The following is a 27,125-nucleotide window of genomic DNA, read 5'->3' on the forward strand; positions in this document are numbered from 1 at the left end:
GTCCGATATTCTACACCCCCTCCTGTATGAAATCCCTGAACTGCTCCTCCATAAGAAAAATATTATGTCATATGAAAGAAATGGAGGAGGGATGCACTTATCTCTGTGAAGACCATTGTTGACTTTGACAAAGGAGATATCCTGAATTTTTCATCCTTTACTCGCAATCAGGTTCCAAGCAATGATATCTGTTGGTTATACAGTACTTATAGTTTATGAGGATAATTAACATTTTCTAGGTCCTGTAAAACGTGCATTTTGATCAGTTTTGGTCTGTGGCATTTTGAGGAAAGTTTGAAAAATATTTTTGTAGCATGTATTTAGTGATTGTGAAAAGTGCATTTTGCATCTGATAGAAGTTGTAGAGATAAATGTGTCTTGGATAAAATCCTTCTTAAGTGATTTACATGTCTTAAGGATATAAAAAAATTGTCTTGATGTTGAATTCTGGTGGGGGAAAACGTCTTGATGTTATTTTGGAATATTAATTGTCATCAAATTATCAGAAGACAAAAACAAAATGATACAAGCTCCATGAACTGCCCCCAGAATAACATATGTGGGACTGTGCAAAACGTTTTGCCAGAAAATTCCAGCTGTTTTTTTTTTTTTTTGGGGGGGGGGGGGGTGGGCATGTTGAGGTACAAACCCTACAGATTTTGAAGTATAATCATTTGCATAATTTGACCTTTTTAATACAATATTCATGAATTAAGTGAAAAGAACTTACAAACTAATAGTGATTGTTTTTCAACTTCCCTCAAAAGGAGTACTCCTTGAAACAGAAAGTGACTATCCATGATTCCTTTTTTTTTGTAGCATTTAGGTTTAAGTTGAGTACAGAGGGTATGTACATGTAACTGCAAGGCAATGGTTTTAAGTACTGTACTGAAAGCATTTATTTATCTTCCCATTTGATGCATATATATATATCGTCGCTGGGCTGATAAAACCTCGTATCTAAAAAATTTAAAATATTTGAGGGCAGCTTAGAAAAGGCTGTATTTCAAAATCATAGTAATGGTGGCAGTCTCATATTGTCTGAAGACAGTCTCCTGATATCAGTGAAGAACTATTTTGAGGCAAAAAAGGTTGTTACCCATGTTATAAATCTAATATCTAGCTTATTCTGAGCTGTCATCGAAATATTAAGATACAAGGTTATATCAGCCCAGCAACGATATGTATATGTAGCAAAAGTACATGTTCTGCTGTTTGTGATAAAAGAGAATGCATTTTCAATTCCTTTGTGAATGTTACACTTTTATTTTTGGTGAATGCCATATTATTTCAAGAGGCCAATTACAGGACATATACATGTATTGTCTGCATTTTCGTAAACTGCCTTATTTTTACACATGATATACATGTACATGTAGATTGTGCATGAAAATGTCACCTACTGTACATGTATTTGCATTTTTGCAAATATAAGGAAAGATTATTATTGAAAGAAAGATGAATTATTTTTGCATGTCCATTCTGTGTTCATGGAAGGTTGCCAATTTGAGGCAAACAATAATGTGTAATTTTTGTCTTGGATTGCAGGTGACGATGGTGAAGGTCATGAAGGAAGCCGCTAAGAAGGCAGAACGAGCGGGGGAAGAGGAGAGCGAAGAGGAAAGTGAAGAAGAAGAAGAGGAGGAAGAAGAGGAAGAAGAAGAAGAAGAAGAGGAGGAGGAGGAGGAAGAAGAAGGTTAGATGATTGATTGATAGACTATGCTCCATAATTCCAATCTACATGTACAATAGGAGGTTGTGTATAATGGAAAAAATTGAATTTTTTATATCCAGATGTACATGTAGAGAAAATTTACCCCTTTTCTCTTACGCTGTTTATTTACGTTTATGCCAATACAGCAGTGTTGCGGTATATTGCTGGTAGACATCAGTGAACGTTTTCCCTCAAAATATTGGTATATGTATGGATATCCACAAGTACAGTTACATGTACATGTATGCCTGACTCTTGATACATGTAAATAGTGAAATCTTCATTGTATTCATATTTATATCAGTTATATATTTTAAAAGTATCAATGAATAAAGTCTATAAAGTTTATTTGTTGACCAATATTCATCTATTAGTGCCTTGAACATCTAATTCAGATGGAAGTGCAGTATACATGTAGTATCATTAATAGTAATAATTTCTTTGTTTATTCAAAATAATATTATTTTTCTTTATTATTTAATTCATTAATTTGTTTGCACATTCAATTTTAAGCATTAATTTGCTTACTTATGCAGTTATTAATCGAATGATTGATTTTTATTCTCCTTTTTTCATTTTCATCAGAGGAAGAAGAACCTGCCAAGGCGCCTGTGAAGGAGGCTGTCGCCAAAAAGGAAACTGCCGTTCCAACGATGTCTGCCCCTCCCTCTGGAACCCCAGCTCCTCCAGCAGCACAGAGCACCAGCCCACCACCACCACCAACAATAGTCATTGAAGAAGTTGTACAGAGGGAGGATGAACACGTGGTGGAATCGACCAGACAACCTCAGGAGGAAGGAGAGGAGGAAGAAGAAGAAGAGGAGGAGAAAGAGGAAGAGGAGGAGAAAGAGGAAGAGAAGGCAGAGGAGGAGAGTGAAGGAAAGAAGGACAACATTTTTCAGAAAGACAAAGCTTCCACCGATCTCGCCCCGGGCGAAACATCCACGAAACAGACTGAAGAGGCGGAGCGGAAAGAACAGATACAAGATGGAGAGAAGGACAATGAAGAAGAAACGACAAAAGAAGAAGATGACAACGATAGAGGATTGAGTGATAGTACAATGGTTGCGGATAACAAAGCTTATGCTGAACAGGAAAGAGAGAAGGAAGGAAGAGAGGAGGATGAAGAGGATGATGATGAGGACAGTGTCAAAGATTCCAAGAAGGATGAAGATGATGACTTCTGGTCTGCGGAAGGTTCAGATGGGGAAGATGAAGGTTTGTTTTTAAAGATCACTTACCTTTGTCTTCATTCTAACATAAACATGTACAATGTATGACATAATTGTCAAGAGTTAGAAAGAGTCTTGGATACAATATCTTTCGTAGAATATCTTGTAAAAATAGAACGTACCAGTTTATTGTCATTCAGGTAACACCTTGAAATTTGGAAAAGGAAATCGTTGCTGAAGCAGAAATTTGGGCAGATAACTATCAAACATGTGGATTCAACTAGAAATCTTTGCACTCCCATTATCTATTTAGGCATATACCCATTAATTGTAATTAGGGGCCATTTGGAAAATGAAAATTATCTAGTGGGTTGGTGTATTTAATTAGTTGTACCCCCCAATTAAAAAAAAAAAATAATAGTAGATTTAAAAACTTGAGTTTTCATACTCCGATACCAAGTATTATTAATATAAAAATTTGAAGTCTAAATTTTCTGCTTTTGTGGATTGGCCCTACTCATTGTTCAGAAGAGATACTGTTTATTATTCAAAATAGATTTACTTTGGAGTTACAAACCATTTCTCGGCCCACAGAGTGGACCTACATGAGAGCCCCTTTTCACAACAGTTGACTTCAATGTAACTTCTGAAGGTTTCCATGGCAAAGAAGAATAGTGTAGTAGGTTTCACGGTACACCATGTATCTTTCTTGGGCAAGTGTTGGTCCTGAAAAGGACCACCCAATCTTAACGTTTCGACAAGTGTGTTCTTGTCGTCCTCAGGAGAATGAGCAAAGTTTGTAAAAGCAGGCCTTATATACTCTATCAAGGTGCTGTATGCACGGTACCTTGCAGGGTACATGTCTCTGATTGGCTAGATAAGTCACATGACATCCACATATGCGGATGTGGGTGACAACACACAAAATTGGGCACGCAAAACCAGCGATGACCGGAAATGCCGTCAATTATCATTCCCGCTATTAAAGTTGACTTCAACGGACAACTTCTGTGAAATCTTCATTGCATTGCATCTTTTTATGAGCCGATTCAAAGCTCTTTATGATCCTTGATTTTTTTTTGGTTGGAATATCACAATTTAATCTTTACAATAAGTAAAAAGCAATGGGAAAAGAATCTAATTTGAATTGGAACTGGTTATTATTTTAGCCATGAAAAAACAACTCAATCAAACATTTTTGTGTGAAGGAGATTGTCTGTTTGATGGCATGTTGAAAAGCCCTTTTTTCTGCCTGACAGTATGTATTCTGGTATTCAGTAAGTTTCCTCCGTTTGAAATTCCACAGGTGAGAAACCCACCATCGTGGAACCCTCTGGACCCCCCGAGCTACCCCCGGAACTACCTCCTCAGCTGCCTCCGGCCCAGGAGGAGCTACCGGGCAACCTAGACATGGGAGACAAGCCACGAGCCTTGAGCAACATCCCTGACCTACCGGCGGATCTTGACGTGGAAGTGGATGAGGAGGAGGAGGAAGAAGAGGTAAGATATTAGGGAATCCACTCTGTTTAGGATTGAGGATTCCATGACGAGTTGCTCCTACTTAACTCTTTGCCTGCTGTGTTTGACTACATGTAGAATAACATACAGCGGATCAACTTCGGATCAAGTCACATTTCATTCCCTACACGCACAGAGCGCATTAAATCTATTGTGCATGCACGCATACACGATAGCGATGTGGGAATCGCGTTGTACAGTGCATCCACAATTGTTTTCTGTACAATAAACCAAGCGAAAGTTATTGCGAGTTGAATTAGCATAATCCATGCAAAACCCATAGCTGGCAAAGAGATAAAATGCACACATTAATCCTTTGAACCCTAAATTAAGAGGGGGCGGCCTGACCCATACCCTGAATTAGTTGCACATATCGACCACATTCACAAACTCCCATGATTCAAGCCGGAACAGCATCTTCCCCCTGCTGGTACCCAGCCCGGCTGAAGTTGTTTTGCTTCTTTTAGACTTAGTCTTCCAACAGAAATATAATATTTAGTGTCTGTTTTAGGCTAAAAATCGATGCTTTGACTAAAGTAATATATCATTAGCTTCCCTATGGCCAGCAGGTGACTCGCCGCGTATTACGCAGTGTATTTACTGCACATGCGAGACGAGTGACCGCAGTAGAGTAGCATATTTTGGCCATTTTGGATGCTAATACCTTCCAAAATCAATACTGATCTTGACTAAAATCATCGATCACATGTATTAAACTATTCCTACACATCCTAGAAAGATGACATCATTTTTAAAAGATCACCTGAAATTTACAACCCTTGTTTTTCTGTTATGTGACTTTTTTAAGTCAAATGGCTTCCGGACTATCGGGTATCTGCGAGTTCACTGCTAGGCCAGTATTCTGTCCTATCGGGTTCAAAGGGTTAAGCCAATCGTGACCCTGAGCTTCAAAAACTTACCTTAATTTCAATCCTAAATTCAATCCTAATCCTCATAAGATTCTGAACAAAAAAAACATATCACAACCCACACCCTCACCTTACTTTAATTATCAGAGAAACTTATAATAGCAGAGGAGCAATCGTCGTAAGAGCAAATGTCATATCATAAGTCTTTCTTTTCTGAGTCAGGATTCGGGGACTTGTTTCACAAAGAATTTTGTAGAATTATGGTATTGACTACCATGGAAACCTTGATCGTTATTGGCTGCCAAGCCCTGTTACCATAGTACATGTAGTTGGCGTAATAGGAGATACAGGGTACCATAGTTGTAAACTCTTAATGAAATGATTTATTTTCAATTGGTCTAATGCCATTTCGTCCTATTACCAACTCGTCTACTATCATTTGGTCTATCATCAGTTCGTCCACTATACACTTGACCTAATTGCCATTTAGTCTAATAACCAGTTGGTCCAATAGCCATTTAGTCCATTACCATTCGGTCTAATTGGATTAGACCGAATTGAAGTGTTAATTGGGCAAAAAGAATGAAAATAAAATGAATATTAGACCAACTGGTTATGAGACGAAATGGTCATAGACGAACTGGTGATTAGACAAAGTGGTGATTATTAGACCAAATGGTTGTTAGATTAAATGTTGGATGGAATGGCATTAGACTAAATGAAGGTGGACCATGTGGTGAATGAATGAGGTGGCAGTAGACGAATTGGCAATTTACCGTAATGGGCCCATGATGGTGTCAGCATCCCTGGTCGTCTGAAGCCAGTATCCTTATTAATGGATTTGGGCACTTGGATAAATTTGTCAGAAGTCAGTGAGTTTCATTTTCCCAACAACTAAACTTCTTTACCTATATTGAAGTATTGATCAACATTGATTTCCTAACCATAATCAATGAAATCAAAAGTTGGGAATAGAATTAGTACATTGTATGAAGTATTTCTTCATTAGTACAGATGACTTTCCTCGGGTAGGGGATGATAAATTACATAATTTTAATCATCATCCAACATTAATGATTATTTTGGGCACTCTTTCATCCACTCCTGTGGACTTTCTCAAGCCACCTTGTGACTGATCAAGTGGCTTGAGAAAGTCCACGGGAGTGTACAAAAGCTTGCCCAAAATAGACATTAAGGTTGAATGAAGCTTAAAGATTAATGAATATTTCTTCATTGTTTTGTTGAAAGGTGCAGATGTCTTACATGTATGTCAAAAAGGCTGTCATATGCTGCAGCAGAGTACACTTGGCAATACTGAACGGAGATTGTTTGTACCCGATGCAGTGAAAAATAATGCATTTTTTCTTTAACTTTTTCAAATTCGTATTTTTTTTCCAGGATAATAATGAAGATGAGCCCGATCCATTCTGCCCGCCCGAACCTTCACCAGCGGAAGAGAAACAGGAAGATGCTGATGATGAGGAGGAAGAGGAGGAGGAGGAGGAGAATTCGGATGCTGGTCCATTACCCACTGTCTTGGACAGGGAGCCCCCTGAACTCCCCCCTGAGCTTCCCCCAGAAGACGAAGAAGATAACACTAAGAAGGCCAAGACAAAGAAAGAAGACTTAAGGTAAATATAATGACAGTCATTGCAATTGGGATTATTTCTTTCCTGAGCTTTCCCCAGAAAATGAAGATGATGGTGCTAAGAAGACCAAGAAAAAGAAAAAGACATACTAGGTAAATATAATCACAGTCATTGCAATTGGGATTATTTCTTTCCTTGAGCTTTCCCCAGAAAATGAAGATGATAATGCTAAGAAGACCAAGAAAAAGAAAAAAGATAATAATAATAGCTGGATTTATAAAGCAACTTTTTCCTGAGGATACAAAGCACTGCTATTATTACCCCGGCTTTAGCTCGAGCTACCATCACCAACGCTCGGTGCATTTCAAGGAATTAATCCTGCCGGGTCCCATCCACCTCACATGGGTTGAGTGCAGCACAATGTGGGCAAATTTCTTGCTGAAGGAAAGCACCCCATCATGGCTGGGATTTTAACCTACGTCCCTCTGATTGAGAGAGGAGAGTCCTAACCATTAGACCACGATGCCCTCACACTTTCCACTTTGTTTGGATACTTTGTCCTATGTGATCGGTCGGATATTATCCTTTATAATTGGTAGTATACATGTACATGTAGGTAAAAAATCAGGGGAAAAATCAGGGAATTTTGTTTTCTTGAAAAACAAGTTCATATGATTTCACATACTCCTTTTAAATCATTTTTTATTGTGAATCGTACAGTAGTGGAATCTTCGGTGACGATGACGACGACGATCTCTTCTCCATCCCTGTATCATCCACGAAGAAAGCTACCAAAAAGAAGCCCACCCCAGCAAAGATGTCAGCTAAACCAGCTGAAGATGATGACGTAAGTATCTTTTGATCAGGGTAGAAATTGATTTATTATTAGAATTAAAGGGATACTCCAGGCTGAAGATACTCATATCTCAATAAATTGAGTAAAATTCACAGAGCAAAATGCTGAAAATTTGATCAAAATCGGATAACAAATAACAAAGTTATTAAATTTTAAAGATTTGCATTATTCCGGTGAAACACTTCTAGGCATGTCTTCATGAATATTCAATGAGCAAACTGATGATGTCATATCCCCACTTGTTCTTTGGATTTTATTATATGAAATTAGGTTTATTCATTTTTTTTTTCCAAGAACTAAAACAATTGGATTGAAAACTGATTAAGTGCATTTATTATTTATTGCTGCAACTTATTTCATTATAATGGAGACACATCATTTGCATATGTATGAAAAAATGAAACAATTATTATTTCATGTAATCACATAAGAAAAAGGAAAGTGGGGATGTGATATCATTAGCCCACCTAATACAATTATGATTTCATGTAATCACATAAGAAAAAGGAAAGTGGGGATGTGATATCATTAGCCCACCTAATGAATACTCATGAGGACGTGCATATAGCTGTTTTCACAAAATATTGCTAAACTTTTAAATTTCAATTACTTCGTTATTTGTTATCCGATTTTGATGAAATAATTTTCAACATTTTGCTCTGTGAATTTTACTCTATTTACTTTGATATCGATATCTTCAGCCCGGAGTATCCACTTACAGAGCTGTTTTAATTGATATTTTGTTCATTTCAATGAGCTTTTTTAATAAATATATATTTCCAATTTTTTTCCCCATATAGCCCTTTAAACCTGGACCACCCCCGCCCCTCTTTGGAGATGATGACGACGATGACCTAGACTGGATTAGTTGATCCTGTAGGTTAATCTTAATCCTAATCCATTCAATCTCTCCAGTATTTTGCAATATTAGTACATGGACAATATCCTCAGTCACGATTATTTTTGTTTTTAATACCATGAATCGTTGTATAATAGTTAATTAAGTGGATTTATGATTGTGTGTCTTATTATGGTAACAAAAACATGGTAAAATCACACATTTACCTTTAATTTTTGATAATTTTCCACCTACATGTATATGAATATCTATGAAATCTTCATTTGAAAGTATACATGTAAAGAATATATTGATTTTCGAAATTGCACTTTCTGAACTTACATCAAGGCAGTAAACCACTGCAAGCATTGACTTTGGGTCGTGGAGATATACATGTAAAGTGAAGAGCAATTATGAAGTGATAAAATCCTTTTTATTTTCAATATTATTCATGATATAATAATAATAATAATAATAATAGGCATTTATATAGCGCCATCTATCTTGAAATATTCTATTCCGAGGCGCGTTGTTATTATTATTATTACCCCGGCTTTAGCTCGAGCTGCCTCTCAGCGCTCATGCATTCAAGGAATTAATCCTGCCGGGTACCCATTCACCTCAACTGGGTGAGGTACCATTAATTTCAATCAATTCTAAATCATTTATGATCCCTAGACATATGTGCTTGGTATTAGCGATCATGTATATTGTTTGATTATCTCAGTACTTTTTCTTCAATTGTTTAAATTGATTTTTTTTTATAGAAACATGAACTTCTAGTAATTTTGCAATCAGTACTAGATAATGTTTGGTACTCCTCTTCATTTTTAAAAGAGAGCGTTGGGAGGTCGATGAAGAAATGTTGATTTGTGAATTTTCTTGTTGTTTTCTACTTTTATTCATACAGACTTGTTTTTCAATATGAGTCCATATTCTCATAGTTTTGAAAATGCTTGTTATTCCTATATTTTCACTCTTTAGTAACACAGTGAAATGTGATGTTACATGATGTAATCATGATCATTAGAAATGTGGAGAAACCTTACAAAACATCCAGCTTGTTGAAGTTGTTTACCCAACATGAATTTAAAACACTCAACATATTTGCCGCAGTCGCATTTCCCTACGGCGGCCGTACGGCGAGTTGAAAACAGCCGTTTTATTCATTTTTATTCAAACCACCTATATGTACGTTTAACTGCTACAAAAAATTTTAAAAATCGCTGTTTTCGACTCGCTGTATGGCCGCCGTAGAGGAATTGTGACTGCGACATTAACAAAAATGGCATCAAATACATAATTACTTGGGGATAGTGCAGAAGAAAATTTTGGGTGGGAGAGGAGGGGAGAAGCAAATCACAATCTTGTTCCATTTTATATCATGTATAAAGTTGTAAAACAAATAAAATGAATTGAAAAATCATATCCAAAAAATTTCAAAAAGATTGGCTATAGATATTTTTAACAAAATGGCTTGTTGCGTGTCAACTACTTGTGCTATATGGTTTACCGGTATATAATTTACTGTCATATTTTCCTACTTTTTTGATACTCATGAAAGATGTATCCTTTTATATGTATGTGTTCATTAATATCTCTAACAAAACAATTTCATGATTGAGCAGTCTTCTTTGATTTCAGTTCGTATGATGATTTCTAAGTCAGTATTCCAAATAATCTGACCTAATTATTGCGGCATCAGGGAATAATAATAATTATAATAAATACTTCTTGTATACCGGTAGTGCATATCACATTAGAATATAACGTCTCTATGCGGTTCCAAAGGACTTGGATATTATTACCCCGGCTTTAGCTTGGCGGCCATACTTACTTACAGCGCACATGCATTTCAAGGAATTAATTCCTGCCAGGTACCCATTCACCTCGCCTGGGTCGAGTGCAGCACAATGTGGATGAATTCCTTGCTGAAGGAAATTACGCCATCGCTGGGAAAATATTAAAGCAGTGTTGAATTGCATTTTGCTTTTGATTTAAGCATATACATGTAATAAAATTACTGTCTCACAGAACAAATATGAATTAACATATAATTTGCATAATCCAATACTTTGGACATTTATTTCGCATTCTTATTTACATAAACATGAATCAGTAATTGTTTGAAATTTAAATATGATAATTTATGAAAATGTTATCTCCATCATTCAATGGAGCTGATGAGTTGTTTTAGCCTGTGCATTATTATGTTGTCGAAATTGAATCAGAACATTCCTGTTTTATTTGATACGTAAGTAATAATTGAAAAAAAAATATCTGTGTCCACTTTGAGATATACATCTTCTGAATTTTTTCAATCTATTTTTATGAGAAAGGTGTGATATTTTTACTTTGACATGTGTGGGTATTGTAAAACAGTGATGTTGAAGTTTTGTTTTGTATTTTGAAGAGGTATCTTAAGAAAGAGGGATGGGGAAGGTTCAAGGTTTATTCATATCAACATTTCACATTTTCAACAAAATCAACAACTCAATACAAACAATAATATTATACAATATAAATTATCATAGATAAGCATAAATAAATATCGTAAAATATGAAATGTATACCTAAAATAACAATAGAAAAAAAGTACTATAATGTATTCTTGTAATTGGTTTTTAAATAATGACAAAGAAAGAAAGATAATGAGAGATGTGGATATGAGGAGCAAAAAAATAAAAGCAGAGCTTGTTGGAAGGGATGATAGGTGATATTATTCATACATTGCATATTTAGATTATCTTATTAAAAAAAAATGCTTCACTAGCGTGAAGAATGGTATACATTGCCAATTCTGTGCTTAGCCCATCATTAGTTTTAAGTGCTGAAATTGAACTCCTTCCACGATCACACCTATTGTCACCTCATTCATTGCAATAAACTTCTCTGGGGGGGGGGGGGGTGTTTCACAAAGCTGTTTGTAAGTGAAGAGTGACTTTAAGAACGACTGGTGATCCTTTCTTGTGGTAAATGGTATACACCAATATGTTCATTAGTGATGGTTAAGCGCGTTAGAAAGGTTCACTAGTCGTTCTTAAAGTCGCTTTAACTTACAAACAGCTTCATGAAACACCGCCACATTGTTTTTATTTTAAGTTTTGCCCTTTTGCCCCCACCCTGCCTATATGCCACTCATTACATAATGTACAAGGAGGTCATTTTTCAAGACCACAGTTGTTGTTTTGCTTATTGATAGTTGTTGTTTACCCTACTATACGAAAGGCACAGAAAGCAGATAAAGTGCATTGAAATATATACATTCACAATCCATGTGCCTTGATTAATGATATTCAATTTCATGAGAAGAGAAATATGTGTCATGTGGAACTTTTTACAATCAAGATGAGATATGACTTAAATTGCATCTACATGTATCTTGTTGAAAATAATCTATGTAAACTTAAATTTTACGATGAATTTCAAGTGGTAATGAGTTACTTACGTGGATTATTGCTATCATTCTGTGTATGATATCAGTTATAAATATGTCAGAAATTTACTTTAACAGAGATTTATTAAAGAAAGTAACTAACCATATATTGCTTTAAAGTGTTATATGTTTGTGATTTTCAAAGCGAATGATGTGATACCCTACACTTGGAGTAGGAGGGTTGGTTTTAATGACAATGATGAAAATAGGCATTCATATTGCGCCGTCTATCTGCAAATAATCTATTCCGAGGCGCATTGCTGTTATTACTACCCCAGCTCTAGCTCAAGCAGCCTTCCAGCGCTCAGTGCATTTCAAGGAATTAATCCTGCCCGGTACCCATTCACCTTTCCTGGGTTGAGTGCAGCACAATGTGGGTAAATTTCTTGTTGGAGGAAAACATGCCATGGCTGGCATTCAAACCCACGCCCCTCTCATTGAGAGACGAAAGTCATAACCTCTAGACCACAATGCCCCCAGGGTGGAAACTATAAATGGAGCCTGCAAAGTGGAGGGAAGGGGTGGGGGTGATTGGTGGGAGGATGACGTGAAGCAGTTCCATGACATTTGCTCCGGCAATTATTGCTCCGCTGTAATTTCCACACACTAATCGAGTGACCAACTTCAACCCTGGGTTTAACAGTATACCATACCCTAAACCTAATCCTAGACTTAACATAAGACCCTATTGCAACCCTAACCCTATATGTACATCTTGGACGAAATTAAGCGCGGAGCAATTGTCGCATGAGCAAATGTCTTGTCACTGGTGAATCTTGCCACCATCATTTCAAGGACAAAGGTAGAGCTTTGTACTTTACTGACTGGGAGGTGAGAAACTCAGAATTTCATTCAACGTGGGGAAGGGGGGGGGGGGGGGGGGGGTCAGAAATCCCTAAAAAATTGCTGAGGTAGCCCTTTTTATTTTAAGCCCCCAAAATATTGTCATAAAAAAGTGGGTGAATTTCTTCAGAATTGTCTGACACCCTCCCTCTTCTTAAATGGGGAAAACAGTTCTGTCTGTGCCTTTAAGATTTCCTTCTATAACGAATCCTTACAAATTGTATAAGAATTCATAAAAAAAATTAAGTTCACAAAGGGCGTTCGCCTTGGATTTATCTCCACATTAATCATATTTCATCATCATGACGTCAGTATACAACACGATCGATTGTCGGCAAGTTAGGATAAACAGAATCAGCCTCGGGGAAGAAAGTGATATTTCATGTTCTAAAAACTTGATCTTTTAATCGAAAAACATGAACCCCTCCTTCGTATCGTCGTATCTTTTTACAAGTGAGGGGTACAGAGAATGAGCAGAGAAAGGGAGGGTGGAGTGTTAGAGACGGAGAGAGGGGGAGGGAGAGGGGAGGGGGAGAATGAGGGTGTGATGGGGAGAAAGAGCCAAAAATTAGGGAGAACGAGAGGGGGAGATTGGGAGAGAGAGTAATGCGAATGAAAGATCAAGGCAAAGGGCAGGGGGCAACAGCCCGATTCCATGACAAATGCTCCGTTGCGAATTCCACACACTTATAGAATAGCCAACTTCAACTCTGGATTTAGCATTATGCCCTGTCCTTTACCTAACCCTAAAGGCCTAAACCTAAAATAATAAAAAACCTATTGCAACCCTAACCCTATATCTTAGACGAAATAAAACCCGGAGCTATTGTCGCAGGAGCAAATGTCGTGTCACCAACAGCCCGGGAGCTTAAAAAACAAACCAAAAAAAAAAAAACTTTCTTTCACGACTGGCACACTACGATCCTTTCAAACATTAATTTTTAGCAATCAACGTCTTTAATCAACAATGTTATCATATCCCTACTTACTCGCCTGTGGCTGTAACCACCGAGTTCAGCCTTTACAGCAATATCATATCATACTACAATTATTCGTCCAAAAACCAATCATTCCCAGAAATTAAGAGCAAAAACCGCCCTGAGGATGAAAATTCATTGATCGAACACTAATCAGTCAATCCATCTCCTTGTCCTCGCGGCCATTAAAAGCTTTAAGAATGGAATAAGAGAAGCGAGGTAGAAAGTTATAATCATGAAAGTGGCATAGCCATTGATGAGCCCACCTCCTGCCCAGTCACATGCACCTAACGAACCGACTACACACTAAGAAATTTTGAACCCTAATCGAAACCCTTGTGCGAACCTTTTGGAGGTGTAATCTTGCACCCTTAGTGGAAAGAAGGTGCAAAAATGCACCTGTTTATTATTATTTGCACCAAGAAATGCTCATTTTGCATCCTATAAGGTGCGGCTTTTCACCTTTTAAGGTGCATAATACTCATTAAAAGTGTTTAGATATGAACATTTAGTGCATGGTTCAACTCTGCACCCTGTAGGGTGCATAATATAGCTATACTACACCTTAAACGTGCAGAAATTAGCATAATTCCACTCGTTATAGCACCACTTGGGGTGCTACTATATTGTACCAACCCCAATGGTTCAAATTTTAACCCCTATTTCTTGGTGTGTACAAACTGACCGAAGTTATATCATTGGTAATAGAGTTTGGTCTGTCTTGAGTAGGATTCGCCGGTGTATCTGCGGCATTACCAGATGCTGTTCTACAAGGGGCTTTGCCCCCCCCCAAAAAAAAAAAAAAAAAAAAAAAATCACTCAACCCCCCTCCCATTTTTTACCACAAAGATAAAAATAAATATAGTAGACCCACCTATTCAATGTCTAGATATCAGTTATGGGTTGGTTTATATCATGTATATGGAGGTGCACATCCTAGGGTTTCGTTTCGCTTGTTTGTTTCTTTAAATTTTGTTTGTAATCTATTACGACTACATTTAATTTCCCCCGGTGATTTATCGTTGATAGGCAGAAAACTGAGCGCTAAGAAACACCTGTATTAAGCGCCCTTCAAATGTTATAATTACAATTATCATTATATACATCGAATTATGCAGTATTCCATTCATAATATCGTCAAGTGCTCTAAAATCAATATATGATATATTTTGCAAATGTACAAGTGATAGAATAAATTCAACTAAAACATGTCAATTTTATACTTGTTCATGCAAGAAGCAGACCAAGGCCCCGTCTAACAAAGAGTTACGATTGATCCAATCAATCGTAACTCTTTGGAAATCCATCAGTGTCATAATTTTCTTCTACAGGGAATTTGCACTACGTCCTTTGTAAACGAAGAGAAGCATATTGATTTTTCAAGAAAACAATGAATGCATGAATATACATCATAGTTAGAAAATATTTCGAACAAACATGCATAATAGATCTTGACGTCGCTAGCCATCCATAGTTGTGATTGACTGGATTAATCGCAACTCTTTGTAAGACGGGACCCAGAAATCAATTGAAAATTTATAATTAATTACAATGACTTATGATTAATTTGGGGACCAGAAATTGGCATGCAATTGATTGCAACACTTTCTTGCAACGTCCCATAGACTAACATTCAGAATAAATGCCAGGGCCTCGTCTAACAAAGAGTTGAGATTGATCCGATCATTCACAACTGTATGGAAAGCCAGCAACGTCAACATTTAAAATGAATGTTTGTTCGAAATATTTTCTTACTATATGATGTATATTTCATACATTCATCGTTTTCTTGAAAATCCAGTGTTTCTTTTTGTTTACAAAGGACATCGTGCATTTTTTTTTGTAGAAAAATTATGCCATTGATGGATTTCCATATAGTTGAGGTTGATCTGGGCCCCGTCTTACAAAGAGCTGTGATTGATCTGATTTATCTTAACTATGGAAAGCCAGCAACGCCCACATCTAAAATGCATGTTTGTTCAAAATGTTTTCTAGATATGATGTGTATTACATAAATTCGTCGTTTTCTTGACAATTTGGTGTTTCTTTTTGTTTATGACATTGATGGATTTCCATACAGTTGAGGTTGATCTGGGCCCCGTCTTACAAAGAGCTGTGATTGATCTGATTTATCTTAACTATGGAAAGCCAGCAACGCCCACATCTAAAATGCATGTTTGTTCAAAATGTTTTCTAGATATGATGTGTATTACATAAATTCATCGTTTTTTTGACAATTTGGTGTGTCCGCCTTTGTTTACAAATGACATTTTGCAAATTTCCTGTATAAAAAAATTATGACACTGCTGGATTTCCATAGAGGTACGATTGATTGGATCAATGCAACTCTCTGTAACACGGGGCCCAGGGGCCTGTTGCAGAAAGGGTTGCGATCAAACGCAACTCAAAAAAATCTTGCGTAACTTGTTTTTCAGCCAATTAAACACCCGTATTCGGGACTTGCGCTTGATATTTTAATTTGCGTTTAAACGCAACTCTTTCTGCAACGGACCCTGATCTGTTTCAAATCGCAGTGGGCATAATTGTAAATGATACTGCTGCTACCGTAACGTGTCTCTTTTTTTGTTTCGCTTTGTTTTGTTATGTGTTGTTTGTTTGATACTCTGAGTAATAGATCGCTGCTGTATACATGAATAATTGAATATGAATTGAGTGGCGTTTTATGACGTTTGGCGTTTTCATTCGGGAAAGTGGGAGATTTGATTTACATAAACCTTATACGGGAGTTGTCGTGTTGGGGAGACGTAAACTGCATTTTTCATCCCAAAGTTTTTAATTTCTTTTCGAGAGGTGGTAGGATAACCTTAAAACATCCAAAGAAGACATATAGTATATGGAGGACGAAGGCAAAGACGGCTGACCTTGTTAAACGCAGAGGGCGGCCGGGGGAAATCATGCAACCCTTTGAAGGGGAGGGGGGGGGGTGAGAGAGAGAGAGAGAGGGGGGAGGGGGAGACAGAGATTGGTCCGTTGGTAGGAGACGAGGAGAAAGGGAAAGAAGAGGATGTGATCATTTTGTGAGGAAAGGAAAAAAAGAAAGTTTGTCACGTTTTCTTCTCTTCTTCTAATTGAATAGATTAAGTAGAATTGATCAATGAAATCAACTAATGAAGAGACAAAATGTTATACGCAGAAGGCGGCAGGGGGAAACCTTGCAACCCCTTTGAAGGGGAGGACGGTTGGAGAGAGAGAGAGAGAGAGGGGGGGGGGTGAAGGGGAGTGGAGGGAGAGGCAGAAATTGGTCAGTTAGTAGGAGGAGAGGAGACGAGGAGAAAGGGAAAGAAGAGGATGTGATCATTTTGTGAGGGCAGGAAAGAGAAGAGATTTTGTCGCTTTTTTTCTTATTGAATAAATTAAGTAAATTGAATGAAAAAAATTATTAAGTAAAATTGATCAATAAAATTAATTAATGAACAGACATAGTAATTATTGAAGTAAAAAAATATACACACTCAAACATTGATGAATAAATCAACAGCTTCAATAAAATCAAATGAATAAACTTTTGCTATGGCGTGCCACAGCCGCGGTATCTTTGGTAGATGTGAACATGTTTTCATTATGGTGCAAACTTTGTTTCCTATTGCATCTCTCCCTCTATTTCTCTCGCTCTCCCCCTCTCTCTCTCTTTCTTTCTCTTTCTTTCTCTCACGGACTCTCTCCCAAAATGGTTCCACGACATTTGATCCGGCGACAACTGCTCCGCTCTAAATTCCACACACTAATCGAATGACCAACTTCAACCCTGGGTTTAACGCTATACCCTACCCTAACCCTAACATTAAACCATATTGCAACCCTATACCTAAACCCTACATCTTAGACAAAATTAAACCCGGAGGAATTGTCGCAGGAGTAAAGGTCGTGGGGTTTTGCTGTAATATCTCTTGAATTGCATGTCGCAGAAAGACAGATATAAAAGTCGTTGCGTGACCAGTCTACAACCCATGGGCGGAAATCCCAGGGGGAACAGGTGGGACGTGTCCCCCCTACTCAAAATAGTAGGGGGGACAAAATATCAAATGTCCCCCCTACTATTTTGGTCTTTAATGATAGTAAGAAATACTTCATTCAAAATCGAAATAAAACATGTATTTTAGGACGAGTTGACCTTACTTTTGGGATGATAACCTTTTTTTTTGCTTGTCAAATTTATTTTCGTCGAAATGAGCCTAAATTTGGAGTGATGACCTTTTTTTTTTTTTTTGCTTGTCAAATTTTCCAGCCCCTTGTCTCCCCCTACTTTTTGGGAGAGATTTCCGCCCCTGCAACAACCTACCATCTGACAATGCGTAGAAATACATTTACATGAAGTAGGCATTTAGAGAACCATTTTTATTCAGTGATTTGTTAATGACTCTCGCTTACAGAGACCGATTTCATACTGAAAGCGAAGTGGAGTTACTCCGGAGCACTGGCGGATCAAGGGGGGGGGGGGGGGGGCAGAGCCGGCCCGTGCCCCAAGACCATTTTTTTTTGCTTGTCAATTTTTTCAGGTACGAAATATCCTTAATTTTTGTTAAAACCCTTTTTTTTTTTGGGGGGGGGGGCTTGTCAAATTTTTCTTCCGAAAAATTTGCCCCCTTTTGGTAAATCCTGGATCCGCCCCTGTTCCGGAGTAACTCCGGATTGAGTTGATACGCTTGTACTACGGACCGACTTCACACCCCCTTTCAAACTGGCAAGCTCTGCAGCGGTGTATCCGCAGTCGATTCCGTGGTTTCCAAGCGAGTTCGAACCATAATAAAAAATAATTAAATGTAAATAAATAAATAATAATGAAAATAAATGATTTAGTATACACTGTATACAGAAATCGTAAAACGATTAAACATAAACTCCTCAAAAAAAAGTTTGGAAATCTTACTTTGATCGATAATCCCTCCTTGGTTTTAGTAAATATCAATGTGTAATTAATATTAATGAATAGAATATAAATTTTATTCCCTTTAAAATGATACCCTACATGATATGAATATGGTTCACATGGAGGTGCAGTGCCTTGAAATGTGGGGCAAGGTCAAAAATTCAAAAGTTGCAAAATTACACAATATTGAAAATCACTGTTCTTTTTTCCGTGGTGATGAGTGAGTTTCTCAGCGGTTTCTTTTGACTTTGATCGATAATTTCTCATTGGTTTTAGTAAATATCAATGTGTAATTAATAATAATGAATAGATCATTTGATTTCCTTTAAAATGATACCCTACATGATATGATTATTGTTCACATGGAGGTGCAGTGCCTTGAAATGTGGGGCACGGTCAAAATTCCAAAGTTGCAAAATTACACAATATTGAAAGTCACTGTTCTTTTTTCCGTGGTGATGAGTGAGTTTCTCAGCGGTTTCTTTTGACTTTGATCGATAATTTCTCATCGGTTTTAGTAAATATCAAAGTGTAATTAGTATCAATGAATAGATCATTTGATTTTCTTAAAAATGATACCCTACATGATGTGATTATTGTTCACATGGAGGTGCAGTGCCTTGAAATGTGGGGCACGGTCAAAGTTCAAAAGTTGCAAAATTACACAATATTGAAAGTCACTGTTCTTTTTCTGTGGTGATGAGTGGGTTTCTCAGCGGTTTCTTTTAATCATTTTCATGCACCTTAACATCAACATTAACATGGAATCAAACACACCTCTGCACAAGCAAACACATAACAAACAAACAAACATGCATGGGTATTTCAAACCACGACTCAAACCATGTTATCTCACAGAACCATCACTACAGAAGCAGGGGCTTGATTTGAATGGATTTTCATCTCTATTGACACAGACAAAGGAAGCATGTTCTTCATGACCATTTCTGCCCATTTTGCAGCTTTTCAATTCAGACCTCATCCAACACTTTTGAATCCTGCTCTTTTCGTGATGGCATGATCATAACAAGCATGGTATCATTTTAAAGACAATTAAATGCATGATGTAAAATATCTATTGTGTAAAATTGGAAGTTGGGAGAAATTAATGGCCAAACACAGATTTCCAAACTTTTTTTGAGGGGCTTATATACAAAGATAAATTAATAACATGTTCACATATTAAGTTCTGAATTACATTAATTTGGGAAAAGCGTCAATCTAATATGAATTCAGAAGATATTTTTTGAGTTTTCCTTTGAAATTTTGTATTGAATTACATTGTATAATATCCTTTGAAAAAGAATTCCACAATTTTGGACCAGTAAAACAAATGTCTTCTGTGCAAACGATGTTCTATTCAGAGGTAAATGAAAGGAACTCGCCTGGCTAGTGAAGTGCTTATGAATATAAATTTTGACAAACATATCGTTAAAAGGTCATGGTAATTGTTATTGATAAACACATTAACTGTCCCAGTTGAAAATAATATAAATCTTTAACCTTCAAGACTTTATTTCTCAAAAACAGAATACTTGCATGTGCCCTGAATGCTGCATTACTAATAATACGAATCACTCTTTTTTATATATAAAAATAAAAGTCGATTAATTCGGGAATTCGCTGCATTACCCCATGCAACAAGTCCGTAATTCAAGTAAGGTAAAATTAACTCCGTTTGTATAACCCTCTTCTGTAGGTCCATGGTTGAGTACTCCGCGTTGAATCAGGATCGGAATAATCCTAGAAGTTTCTTATTGCCCCCCAAGGTGGAGTAACTCCTTCTGGACTCTGGAGTAACAGGTTCCAACAGGAGGGCAAAATATATTCGTTCGACCCAACCTATTCGATTTTTTTTTCAATTTGATATTGGTGATTGACAAAAGTATATGAATATAATTGAAAATCTAACACTGATTCTAGAAATGGTAACTACTGAACTTCCTTTGCCCAAATTGGGAAGATATATCAACGAGTTTGGACCTATTTTTTGACTGGCGGAAGAATTAGGGCTATTTTACTGTTTCAGTTGATAATGATCCCATCATACTTATCTTCATAAATGGTGATTTATGGAAGTAAACATTTGACCCTCTAATTTCACGATTAATTTTTTTAATGAATATTTCAAAAGTGCCATTTTAACACACAGGTCTATGGGGAATGTTTTACGCGCGTGACACCAACACCATGCACTTACAGGTTATTACTGAAATCCTTCCTTCTGATTGGCTATAACCAAACCAGTCAATGAAAATCACTTACAAGCTGCTTCGTTGAATGTTCCCCGATGGCGTGTGGCGGTAACAACGCGTGGTTTCCTCTGACATAGGTTCTTAGGAAATGTTCGGTTTGATGTGGCGTGTGAAACCACCAATCGTTATCGCTTCCTCTCTTTAAAGGACAAGTCCACCCCAACAAAAAGTTGATTTGAAAAAAAAGGAGAAAAATCCAACAAGCATTGCACTGAAAATTTCATCAAAATCGGATGTAAAATAAGAAAGTTATGACATCTTAAAGTTTTGATTAATTTCACAAAACAGTTATTATGCACATCCTGGTCGGCATGCAAATGAGGAGACTGATGACACCATCCACTCACTATTTCTTTTGTATTATATTATATGATATCTTCTAATTTTCTCCCCATTGTCAAGTGAAACAACGATTAATACCTCCCTGAACATGTGAAATTATTCAATACTACATGGTTCAGTCAAGTTGGTCCCTATTGTCACATAAGTAAAAATGAAATATTGTATAATTCAAACAATAAAAACAAAAGAAATAGTGAATGAAGACATTATCGACTGTCTCATTTGCATATAACTGAATTGTGCATATTACTGTTTTGTGAAAAATAAAGTGAAGCTTAAAAATGTCATGACTTTCTCATCTTACATCAGCTTTTGATGAAATTTTCAGTGTTTTGCTTGTTGGATTTTTATCGTTTTATTCAAATCAACCTTTTGTTGGGGCGGACTTGTCCTTTAATTAGTTGATTTTTGTGCGGTTAAAAACTGCCGCTCAAAGCATATTATGATGCAAACTCATTCTCCGTTCCCAGACAACCTTACCCGCAGGCGGGTGGGTGTTACATAAAGCTTTTCATAAGTTACTAGTGACTTTACGAACCACTGCGACTGGTGATCCTTTAAGGTGATAATAATAATAATATATAGCATTTATGAGGCGCCGATTTATCTAGTTTCCTATTCAATGGCGCACTATATATTACCCCGGCTGTAGCTCCTGCTGCTAAAGGCGCTCGGTGCATTCAAGGAATTAATCATGCCGGGTACCCATTCACCTCACCTGGGTCGAGTGCAGCACAATGTGGATAGATTTCTTGCTGAGGTAAACTATACGAACCAAATTGATTTTTATTTTTTATTTTTTATTTAATGTTCTCTTCTTCATACATGCATATAATTCGTATGAAAAATTGTGTCATAATGTAACAAACATAAATTATGTACTGTTTTTGGCATGAATCATAGAATAAACGTTCTAAAAAGATATCATTATTTTAACACACAAAAATAATTATGATCCACATACCAACATATTACAACATAAAATTAGCAGGAGAGGGATCGTCATCCTAAGCAGATTGCTTGAAAAAAAAATGACAAACTCAGATTAAAACTCATTGGCCCGTATTCTGAAGTCAGGTTTAACTTTGACCACGGTCTAACTATGCGCTAAAATTATGGGAAGCCAAAAGTGTCAAAACTTTTATTACATTGTATGTTTCTTATGCTTACTGTGCTCTTTCCTGATTCATCGATGGTGAAGACAATCATCTATTTATACTTCCTAGACAATTATGAATGATTATTTGAGAGCCAAATGAGCTGAAATATGATATCTCTATTGTTAGTGATTTATGTAACAATTGGCTATCCATACTTAAACCACAACTTTAAACCTAATTTTAAGTTAAACCCGACTTCAGAATACGAGCCAATTTATCATGTTTATTACATTGATACAGCAGAATGGGTATATTTTTGTACCAAAAACGTCAATTCATAATGAAGATGGAGATGATAGAGATGAGGATGTTGGTGACAATGGTGAAGATGAAAGCTGTGGAGATGATAATGGTCATGATGGAGATAATAATGTGATGATTAAGTCAAAAGAAGGGTGATATAAAAAACTGAAACATTGATACAGAAAACTTACTTTGAATATTCTGATAACAACATGGATTTAACATTTGCTTTAAATGAATAAACCAAGAGACGATAGTCTTCTGATAGACTCTGGTAGAGAGCTCCGTACATCAGGACCGTGGTGTCTTAAGGATCTCTGTGCAACAAACTATTTAGGGTTGATCAAATGAAAATTTGAAGAGTAATGGGTGGGATAAGAATGAGTAGATGTGTTCGTAGTATAAAAATTGTGGAATGAAGGTGGTAGCATGCTAATTTAATACGTACTTGAACATATAAGTAGTAAACTTTGAAGTGAATTTACGTCAAATACTGTTTGAGTCTTTAGTTTGTGGAATAATGGATTTGTGTTTAATAAATATTGCGAATCAGTACAAATTCGAAACAAGTGTATTTATTTGGAGTGGAGCGTTGTGGCCCAGTGGATTAGTCTTCGGACTTTGAAACAGAGGGTCGTGGGTTCGAATCCCAGCTATAGCGTAATTTCCTTCGGCAAGAAATGTATGCACATTGTGCTGCACTCGACCCAGGTGAGGTGAATGGGTACCCGGTAGGATTTATTCCTTGAACGCTTTAGCGCCTATATGGCCGCTTAGCTACAGCCGGGGTAATAATAATATACCAAGTATATTTCAGCGCCTTGAGCACATAATCAATGTGGATTTGGCGCTTTATAAATACTCTATATTATTATCATTATTATTATTATTATTTATTTATTTGTTTGCACAGGTTTCATTGGTGTGGATTTATAGCTCCTAAGAAAGAGTCACCAGTCGTTCGTACAGTCGCTCGTATATTAGGAATAGCTTTATGAAACATCCATGAGGCCTCCGTTTCATAAAAAAGTTTTATAATAAATAAATGCACAATTTCTATAACAAATGTACTACCAGCAGCCAATCCGATTGAAGAATTTCAGTAGCTTTTAACTGTTGTTGCAAATTTGTTATTATAACAAGTATTTGAAACGGGCCCCAGGCCTCCACCCCCTATTTAGAATCTGTTATTTATCTCCCATTATCAACCTATACCTTTAGTCAGGCGCGGATCCCTTTTGAGAAGCAAAATTTAAATTTGTATTGTAAAAATGCCATTAAAACCGAGGTGCGCCCCCTGTTTTGAAATCGAAGACCTTTTTTTATTTTTTTTTGCTTGTCAATTTTTTCGGATACGAAATATCCTTTTTTGTGATTGAAAACCTTTTTTTTTTGGCTTGTCAAATTTTTTGGAGTGCGAAATATCCTGAATTTGTGGTTGAAAACCTTTTTTTTTGGGGGGGGGGGCTTGTGAAAATTTTCCTCCGAAAAATTTGCCCCCCCCCCTTTGGAAAATCCTGGATCCGCCCGTGTCTTTAGTGTTCTACACTTCCTTCCCTCTATTCTTTCTTTACTCACTCCTTCTTACCCTCTCAATGTCTATCACAGTCATAACCGTATCCATGTGCTCCCATCTCCCTCCTCTTCTCTCTCCCCCTCCTCCCTCCCTTTCTCCTCCCTTCCCCCGTCCTCTCTCCCTCCATCTCCTATTCCCCCTCTTCATAACTTCCACCCCCTCTTTCTATCCCATATGGGGCTGATTGTACGAAAGGGTCTTTGCAAAGAACGTCTTTCGTCTTTCGTGTCACCGATTTACTATTATGACGCGCCGTTTGAAACGCCTTTTTAATGAATAAAGTACCTGCAAAAGCAGTTTATTCATCCGTCTAAACGAACGAATGTCATTGGTTAAAAATGATGTAACACCTTATGTCATTATATAAAATCGATTTATAAGCGAGTTACATAATTTTAATAGTTTATAATCAATTTGAAAAAGGAGCTTCAAACAGCGCGTCGTAATAAAAGGGCGACACGAAAGACGTTCCTTGCAAAGACCCTTTCGTGCTATCGGCCCCCGGTCTCTTCTTTATTCTGTCCTTCTACTCGGCAACACCGCGTCTAACACCGCCCTTACCCTTTATCAGCTCTGCTGGCCTGACATTACATATATTTTCAGGAGAAGTCCCGGGAGAAGTGTATTTTCTGATCACCTGCTCTGTGTTATCAAACATTCTTTTTTTGTTTTTTAAATCAAACCCTTACGAAACATCATCCCTTCCGAAACACCATCCCTTCCGAATTTTTGTCTTTTCTCGGCATACATTTTGACGATGGAAACAGCTGCGGATTCCAGGGAACTCTGGTTGTCGTTGGTGGTTACACTAGTCCCTAGCTGAAGAGGACGCCGATATCATCGACGGCTTAACATGCTTAAGGCGCCGTCTAAGATTATATAGCCGCCTGCCTGGCTAAAAAGCCCGCCAAAAAGCTGACTTGATATGCAAATAGGCTTTTAAGGGGAAGTTCACCATAAAAAGATTTTGTTATGAAAATAGCAAAAAAATGATACTAAATATTGGTGAAGTTTTGAGGAAAATCCATTAAAGATTAAGAAATTAAGTTATTTAGAATTTTAAGTTTTGGATTTGTGACATCATATACGAGCAGCTGCTCCATGCACATCATGCTATGTAATATAAAATCCACAAATTTCATTTTTTAATGGTTCGTGAAGACTTATCTTTTTTTTCTTTTTAGGAACGGGTGTGAAATGATGTGTCTATTGATATACTGAAGGTAAAATATATACCATTTTCAATCTTCGCAGAAAATTACATTTCATTGGTTTTTTGCCATACGATATGTAGAAAAGCTGGTCGCATATGACGTCACAAATCAAATAATTAGAATTCTAATAACTTTTTTTATTCTTCGACGGATTTTCCTCAAACCTTTGGCAATATCTAATTATTTTTTTCTGCTTTTTTACTACAAAATTTTTGTCAGGAAGAACTTCCCCTTCAATGGTGGATAGGCCAACGTAAGTATAGAGAGTTATATGTTAGTCTGTTTTTACCCTTCGCTTGAGGAAAACGATCTAATTAATGTGCAACCCGAATTCCCTGACTTCAACTTGCGCAGTCCATGCACTAACAAATTAAAGTTGCATTTGTGCTAGTCTTGTCTGAAGACACACTTGCTGATCAAAGTTTCAATTAGGGTCTGTGCCTGCAGACTATAGATAAATGCGTTTGCAATAATTATTGTATGCGAAGCTTACTTAATCATCCGAATTGACGATAATTTGTCCCTCATTGAGTAATTATTTTGTAATATGAATTATACAGTGCGTATCAAAAAAAAGTTTACACTTTGAAAAAGCCCTGGGAATAAAAATATACAACATGCGGGTAATTTTTTTACATATAATCTTTGGTTTGGGTCTCATCTGTCCAATGAAAGTAAACGTTTTGACAGAATGTTACACTTGAGTGAGCACTGTCCATTTTTGTAAAGCTCGCAGAAATCTGTTTGCGCAGAAATGCTTGTTTTCACGTTGTTCAAGGGGAAAGGGCAAAATCAAACTTACCCTGCGAAACATTTCTCATACATTTCCCCTGCACTTTTAGTCAATTGAAATAAAACGGATACATTCAAGCATTTTGTAACGATTTTGCCACCCAAATTTAAATTTAAACACTTAGTAATCACATCCTTTACCCTTTTTGTTCCAGCTGGATCTGAGGACATATTAACTGGATCTGAACAAAGTTTATATCAGACATCTCCAGCATTTTTTTCACAAAGTTTTTATCATTTAAAATTGGTTTAAATGTCATTTTTCATTTAATTCTTGTTTCTCCACACTTTTCTCAAGCTTGACAATGATTAACAATATGAAAATCAAGCCTAAGCCATTTCATGTAAGCCACAGCTCAGTGTAAAGCAAATATCGTCACAATGGCCTCTGTGTGGGGGAGTGGGGTGGGGCGCAATGCACTCTTCAAAGTGTTTTGGGCAAGGAAACAAGTTAAAAAAGGTAAAAGATATCTTCAAATCAATTTAACTAGCTAAATGCCACTTGTTCTTCATGATTAAGGTCTACTTTTATTTGCATAACTATTTCAAAGTTCTGCGCAAATCATTTTCACTAACTTTTCAAAAGTAAGTGGTGTTCACTCAAGCGGAAATATTTTTCGACAGTGATATCGTCATTTGCTTCAATGGATCTGTACCAATGTTAAAATGTGGAAAAATCTTCAGGATATTTTAAATGTATAATTGTACAGGATTTTTTTCTAAGTGTAAACTTTTTTTTGATACGCACTGTATATGGCTATAAAAAAAGTATGGTGTTATACTATATACTACCAATGCAATCCATTATGTGTAAGGATGCATCCATCTGGCAGACAGACATTA

General features: G+C 36.8%; 1 protein-coding gene across 22 annotated transcripts in view; it reads left to right on the top strand.

Annotated features, from left to right (window-relative positions):
• The window catches only part of LOC129277685 (FK506-binding protein 15-like), a 92,051-nt gene extending 82,733 nt beyond the window's left edge, over positions 1–9,318 (top strand). For all 22 annotated transcript variants that reach the window (XM_064109930.1, XM_064109921.1, XM_064109925.1 and 19 more), the window contains 6 exons: positions 1,549–1,696; positions 2,300–2,932; positions 4,193–4,386; positions 6,672–6,904; positions 7,583–7,709; positions 8,519–9,318. In XM_064109930.1, the coding sequence (XP_063966000.1) occupies positions 1,549–1,696; positions 2,300–2,932; positions 4,193–4,386; positions 6,672–6,904; positions 7,583–7,709; positions 8,519–8,590 (1,407 nt within the window). In that variant the 3' untranslated portion in view covers positions 8,591–9,318. The remainder of the gene's footprint in view (positions 1–1,548; positions 1,697–2,299; positions 2,933–4,192; positions 4,387–6,671; positions 6,905–7,582; positions 7,710–8,518) is intronic.
• The last annotated feature ends 17,807 nt before the right edge of the window (positions 9,319–27,125 follow it).

Source organism: Lytechinus pictus, chromosome 15 (assembly GCF_037042905.1).
Source record: "Lytechinus pictus isolate F3 Inbred chromosome 15, Lp3.0, whole genome shotgun sequence".
Lineage (NCBI taxonomy): Eukaryota > Metazoa > Echinodermata > Echinoidea > Temnopleuroida > Toxopneustidae > Lytechinus > Lytechinus pictus.